Source organism: Perognathus longimembris, chromosome 17 (genome assembly GCF_023159225.1).
Source record: "Perognathus longimembris pacificus isolate PPM17 chromosome 17, ASM2315922v1, whole genome shotgun sequence".
NCBI classification, from domain to species: Eukaryota; Metazoa; Chordata; class Mammalia; order Rodentia; family Heteromyidae; genus Perognathus; species Perognathus longimembris.
Genome location: NC_063177.1, coordinates 52,905,354 through 52,912,102, shown reverse-complemented (window position 1 = coordinate 52,912,102; position 6,749 = coordinate 52,905,354). Strand labels below are relative to the sequence as shown.

Below are 6,749 nucleotides of genomic sequence, written 5' to 3'. Positions count from 1 at the left end.
ACGCAGGCCGGCATTTTGGAGCCTGGCAGGAGAGTGGCGGGGCGGGGGGCGGGAGGGGTTGCCGCCATTCCTGAGCCGGGACTCCTCCCCCACCCCCCGCCTCCCGCGCGCGAGCGAAGGGGAGCCGCAGGCGTTGGCGGCCGAGCGGACTCCCGGCGCGTCCGTCTCCAGAGCGGGCTGCGCGGCGCGGCGCTCCCCTCTGCCCTCACCTAAGATGGCGGCCGCGCGCGCGGCCCTTCTAGCCGCCGCCTCTCGCACGCCCGGAGGGGGCGCGGCCTGGAGGCTGAGGGGCGGCGGCCGGGAGCCGGGGCGCGGCGCTCGGCGGGGTCTGTCAGCGTCGCGGTCTCGATCCGCTCCCACCCCCCGGGCTTCCTCCGCGCTCGCCCGGCCCGCCGCCGCCTCGGCTGCCGCGGCGTCCGGCTCCAGCCCCGCGCGGGCGTCCGTCACCGCGCCGCGCCGCGGGCCGGACGATGCCCAGGAAGCTGCTGCTGCTGCCCCCGCTGTCCGCGCGCTCGGCCTCCCGCGCCCCGCGAGCCCGGCCCGCCGCCTCGCCGGCCATGAACGCCGCCCGCGCCGGCTACCGAGTCTTCTCGGCCAACTCCACGGCCGCCTGCACCGAGCTGGCCAAGCGCATCACCGAGTAAGCGGGGGAGGGGGGCGCCGCCGGGGTGCGGGCCCCGGGCCGAGGGGGTGGGCCGAGGGGGTGCGGGCTCCGCCGGGGTCGCCCCGGGCCGAGGGGGTGCGGGCCCCGGGCCGAGGGGGTGCGGGCTCCGCCGGGGGCGCCCCGGACCGAGGGGGTGCGGGCCCCGGGCCGAGGGCGTGCGGGCCCTGTCCGCACCCCTGCGGCCCATGCGCGGGGTCGTGGCGTCCCTCTCCTGTGCGGACCCCTCCGTCCTCCCCCGGAGGCTCCCCGTCAGGCCAGCCCGGCCCCCCCCCCGCTCCCGGGCCCCCCGCCCCAGGCTTTCGTCTCCCCTTTCCGCGGCTCGGGCGGACCTCAGCCTCGGGGCGCCGTTCTCAGGTGCCCCTGCGAGCCCGGTGGAGGTGGTTGTGACCGGGGTGGGAAGGGGTGTTGGGAAGGAAGCGGCTCCAGCCGTGGTGCTGTGGTCGGAGCCTAACCAGGTCCTGTCCTTCGTTCAGCTTTGGGTTGGATCAACCGTTTGAAGCCAAGCCTGCCTTTTCTGAGCCGTTCGTTTGGCCCACACTTCTCATTGGCGACCGTCAGTTGTACCAGGAGGTCATATTCTGACATACCCATATATGTATGCAATGTACCTTGGTCAGACTCAATCTCCTCCGCTCCTTCCCCTTCTTCCCTCCCTGCAACCAATCCCAGAAAGCTTTCTGTTTTGTTTTTAAACCCAAGAAGCTTTGGGGCCTACGAGATGCCTTCCCAGACTTGGCACTGACCACCCACGAGACACTGGGCAAAGACGTGATTCTCTGAACTTCCCACTTGGGAAGTGGGGGTGATTCCTTCGGTTGGACTGGGGTACTAAAACCTAGCCCAGCAGGAGCTCTTAGAAGCCTCTAGTGGTACCTGGCTACTCACCCACAATCCTAATATAAAAGAACAGTGTGGGGCTGGGAATGTGGCTTAGTTGTAGAGTGTTACCTAAGCATTCATGAAGCCCTGGGTTCGATTCCTCAGCACCACATATATAGAAAAAGCCAGAAGTGGTGCTGTGGCTCAAGATGTGACTCAAGAGGTAGAGTGTGCCAGTCTTGAGCAAAAAGAAGTGAGGGACAGTGCTTAGGCCCTGAGTTCAAGCCCCGGGATTGGCAAAAAGAAAAAAAAAGAACAGTATGACAGGCCCAAAGTGGAGTCAATGTTCTTTTCAGGTAGGCTCTAGTAATCTGTCACATTACCTGCCTAAGCTGAGAATTAAGAATCACGGTTGGAACCCCTGTTCGAAAGCTAGCTCCAGCCCCTAGGCGGGGGTGGCTCATGCCTATAATCCTAGCTATTCCGGACGCTGAGGAAAGCTGAGGAAAGCCCGGAAAGGGAAGCACAGGGTCATCACCCAGGCCCTGAGTTCAAACTCCAGGCCCTGGAAAAAAAAAAAAAGGAAGAATGTTTAAAAAAAAAAAAAACCCAAAACACATCTTATTTTGTAATCTGCTACTGTGTTTCTAACTTCTGAATATTGGTCTTCTTGAGGCCAACTAAAATCCTGATTTTGACTGTGCAATTGTGTTTGTTTATATTAGGGCAGGTTTACTGACTTTGACTTTGCCTGGGGAAATTTATAGGGAGGAGTCACACTTTGTAGTTTTGTTTTGTTTTCCTTGCCCTGTACCTACCTGAAAGGCTTTTAAGGTACTTTAAGCAATAAATATTTGGAATACTTCCCTTATCTGTTTCCTGCCTTGAGTTGCTGGGGACTAAACTCTCAGGAGCTGATCACATTCTCTCCCACCTCAGCCCCTACTGACACTTTATTAGATAAGAGGTTTGTGCACCTAACAAAGTTCCAAGATCTCTAAAGCTGATAACCCTTGAGGTAAAGATATATTTTCCTAGGTTCCTTTCAGAGGTGAGTGGGAAGCACTGATATTCACATTGTTTCATCTTCACGCTAATCCATGCCTTAGGTGCATTGCATCCCCTGGATTTGAGTGCTCTTTGTGTTACAAGTACCTCAGAATCCTCTACACCTAGCAGCAGTTCACTTGTCATCGATCCTCTTACCTCCCTTACACTTTCATTTTTTGGGGGTGGGGAAACTAAGTGTTTTTTTAGGGGGAATAACCATGGCATAAAAATTACTGTTTTAATAGCTTTATTTTATTTTATTTTGGTCGGGCTTGAATTCTGGGCCTGGGCACTGTCCCTGAGCTCTTCCTTCAGCTCAAGGCTAGCAGTGCTCTACCACTTGAGCCACAGCACCACTTCCAGTGTTCTGGTGGTTAATTGGAGATAAGAGTCTCACGGACGTTTCTGCCTGGGCTGGCTTTGAACTGTGATCCTCAAATCTCAGCCTGCTGAGTAGCTAGGATTACAGGCCTGAGCCACTGGTGCCTGGCTTGAATTGCTTTTAAAGCATACAGTTCAGTAAATTTGAGAATGGTACTCTGTTTACAAAAAATACTCTATCTTTACAAAAGATAATAGTGTATCTTTGCAAAAATGGAACCAGGGTTGATGGTGTGGCTCAGTAGTGGAAAGCTTCCCTTGTGTGAGCAAAGTCCTGGCTCAATCCACAGCACCAAAAGAAAAAAAAGCCCAAAGAGACCAATTGAGGTCAGGGGCTCTTTCCAGTAAAACTGTGATAAAATGGTGAGCTGCTTATGGAAGGACAGTGCAATTTTAGTTTCTAATTAGATGTTCCAAGTTGTTTGGGAAAGAGTGCCACTGTAGTTACTTGAATCTTTTTGTTAAAGTCTATGAACTGGAAACATTTTTTTAAAAAATCCTAGAGCCAGGCATTTGTGGCTCATGCCTGTAATTCTAGCTACTCAGGAGGCTGAGATCCAGGGACCGGGCTCAAAACCAACCCATGCAGGTAAGTCCATGAGACTCTTCTCTCCAATTAATCACCGAAGAGAGCTGGGCGAGCTGGGCGTAGGGTTGTGTGGCTCAAGTGGTAGAACACAATTCTTGAACAAAAAAGCTCAGGAATATTGCCCAGGCCCCGAATTCAAGCTCTAGGACTGGCACTTAAGAGAGAGAGAGAGAGAGAGAGAGTGTGTGTGTGTGTGTTCCTAGTTCCTAATTGCTTATGTTTTCTTTTGGTCTTATTAGGCGCCTTGGTGCTGAATTAGGGAAGTCTGTTGTATACCAAGAGACCAATGGAGGTAAGTCAAGGTTTGTCTTAAATGTCTTTTCTAAACTTCTTACTCATCTTGCCTCAGTGAACTGGCCTGGCTGATACTGTGTGTGTGTTTGTGTGTGTGTGTGTTTGTGCCAGTCCTAGGGCTTGAATTCAGGGCTTGGGCACTGTCCCTGGCTTCTTTTTGCTAACAGCTAGCACTACCACTTGAGCCACAGCTCCACTTCCAGCCTTTTCTGTTTATATGGTGGCGAGGAATCAAACCCAGGGCTTCATGCATGCTAGTCAAGCACTCTACCACTCGGCCATATTCCAGATACTGTATCATAAGACTCTTAGTGGTCCATAGACCTGAAATTGCTTTGCATACTCCTGTTCTTTGCAGAGGCAAACTAGTACAGAATTACCCAATTGTTTTTTGCAAAATGAGAGGGTAGATGCTTGTTTCATGCTTCCTCTTTCCCTTTTAAGCTGTAAGAATCTTCAAGAAACCTAAGAAGAGGAATTGCTAAGATGCTGATGTTTTGGGCATACTTTGTCCCCACATCTTCTCATTTCCCCCATTCTCGGGGTATATTCCGGTCCTATGTTTTTATAACTTTTTTATTTATTAATATTTGTGTGTGTGAGTGTGCCAGTACTGGGCCTTGAGCTAGGGCCTGGTTGCTGTCCCTGAGTTCTTTTGTTCAAGGCAAGCACTCTGTCACTTGAGTTTCAGCTTTGTGTGTGTGTATGTATGATCAATTGGAGATGAGTCTCATAAATTTCCTATTTGTGCTAGCTGCAATCCTCAGACTCTCAAGTAACTAGGATTACAAGCATGAGCCACCAGTATCTGGCCCATACTTTTATTTAATTTACTTATTTTCTGGTGCTGATAATGGAGCTTGAACTCAGGGCCTGAGCACTGTCCCTGAGCCACTTTTCCTCAAGGCTAGCACTCTACCACTTGATCCACAGCGCCACTTCTGGCTTTTTCTGTGTATATGGTAATGAGGAATTGAACCCAAGGCTTCATGCATGCTAGGCAAGGACTCTACCACTAAGCTATTCCCAGCCCTGTTTATGTTCTTGTCATTCTGAAATCTATTCAAGAATTTGTTTGATCCAGATGTGGTGGTGCACACCTGCAATGCAGCTACATGGGGAGGGCCAAGGTAGGAAAATGGAGGTTTGAGGTTGGCCTAGGCATAAGCAGGAAGTCCTATCTGAAAGCAAACTAAAGGTAAAGGACTGGGGACCTGGCTCAACTGAAAATACACCTGTCTAGCAAACTGGAGGCCCTGAGTTCAGAACCCAAATAAATAAACATATATATTTGATATTTGCATCAAGTGAAAGGTTGGTTTATGTTTGACTTTATTGCCTTCTATGTATTGAAGTGTTTTTCTTAAAAAGAAAGGAAAGAGGGCTGGGGATATAGCCTAGTGGCAAGAGTGCCTGCCTCGGATACACGAGGCCCTAGGTTCGATTCCCCAGCACCACATATACAGAAAATGGCCAGAAGCGGCGCTGTGGCTCAAGTGGTGGAGTGCTAGCCTTGAGCGGGAAGAAGCCAGGGACAGTGCTCAGGCCCTGAGTCCAAGGCCCAGGACTGGCCAAAAAAAAAAAAAAAAAAAAGAAAGGAAAGAAAATCAACAACCACTTTAGAACATGTTTATCTTTCAGAAACAAGAGTTGAAATCAAGGAATCTGTTCGTGGCCAAGATATTTTCATTATCCAGACAATACCCAGGTAAGAATACACACTCCGTTGCATTTCTCTGACTGACTCTCCAAGCCTTAGCAATAGAGCTCACGATCCTTTCATAGGAACAACAACTTGAGTTGATTGGTGTTTGAATTGTACATCTGGATGTGTATAAAAACTAGATGCTTCCGGCCTAGTGGCAAGAGTGCTTGCCTTGTATACATGAGGCCCTGGGTTCGATTCCTCAGCACCACATATATGGAAAACGGCCAGAAGGGGCGCTGTGGCTCAGGTGGCAGAGTGCTAGCCTTGAGCGGGAAGAAGCCAGGGACAGTGCTCAGGCCCTGAGTCCAAGGCCCAGGAATGGCCAAAAACAAACAAACAAAACTAGATGCTTCCTAAAATTTCATCCTTATCTTCTGAGTTCCTGTTTGTCACACTCTACATTTGTCAGTTTATTTGACTGTCTTCCAAAACTTTAAACCCCTCAAGGAAAAATCCTTCTGTATGCACTGACTTAGGCACCTGTATACACTGACCTAGGCACCCAGGTCAGCCCTGTGAGGAAACTTGTAGATGTTAGCACACTGCATGGCTGCCTGGGCTAGTCACGCCCACGGAAACTTGTGAGCATCCTGGGTGTACAGCAGGCTGCCCACCTTCTGTATCTCCAGGAAGATGTCAAGATTTAGAACCATTTGGTACAAGGATCAATGTATTCTAGTGTTCAAAGATCAGTGCATTCTAGTGTTTGTAGATGCAGCTATGTGATAGATACTCAAGAATTTGCAACATTGCTAGGCCTTACTGTTGGATCCATCTAGATATATTATCCCTTCAGCAATTTTGGTTTTATATTGTTTACCTCCTGGTGACTGGAAGTCTTTTGGGTCACTGATTTTGACATGCATCTTAAATTGATAGGAAAAAGGAGTTCAGTGTGGTAGCTTACACTTGTAATCCCAGCTGTTCAGGAAATACAGATTGGGAGGATTGCTGTTCAAGGCCAACCCAGGCAAATCTTACCAAATAATCTGGGCACGGTGGGGCAAATGTGCAGTTGTTTCTATGCCAGGGCCCAGGTAGGAGAATCATATTTCCATATTGGCTGAAGCAAAAACAGCCTATCCAAAAAAACAACTAAGTCAAAGCATACAGAAGGTGTGGCTCAAGTGGTAGAGTGCCCATCTAGCAGTTGACTTTTTTTTTTTTTTCGGTCAGTCATGGGGCTTGAAATCTCTGAATTTTGTTCAAGGCTACCACTTGAATCACAGTGCCACTTCCAGTTT

General features: G+C 50.2%; 1 protein-coding gene across 1 annotated transcript in view; it reads left to right on the top strand.

The window, feature by feature from the left end:
- The first annotated feature begins 343 nt into the window (after window positions 1-343).
- Window positions 344-6,749, top strand: part of Prpsap1 (phosphoribosyl pyrophosphate synthetase associated protein 1) — a 28,235-nt gene continuing 21,829 nt past the window's right edge. Inside the window, exons 1-3 of the mRNA XM_048365897.1 lie at window positions 344-640; window positions 3,743-3,795; window positions 5,439-5,505. Coding sequence (XP_048221854.1) covers window positions 471-640; window positions 3,743-3,795; window positions 5,439-5,505 — 290 coding nt within the window. The 5' untranslated portion in view covers window positions 344-470. The remainder of the gene's footprint in view (window positions 641-3,742; window positions 3,796-5,438; window positions 5,506-6,749) is intronic.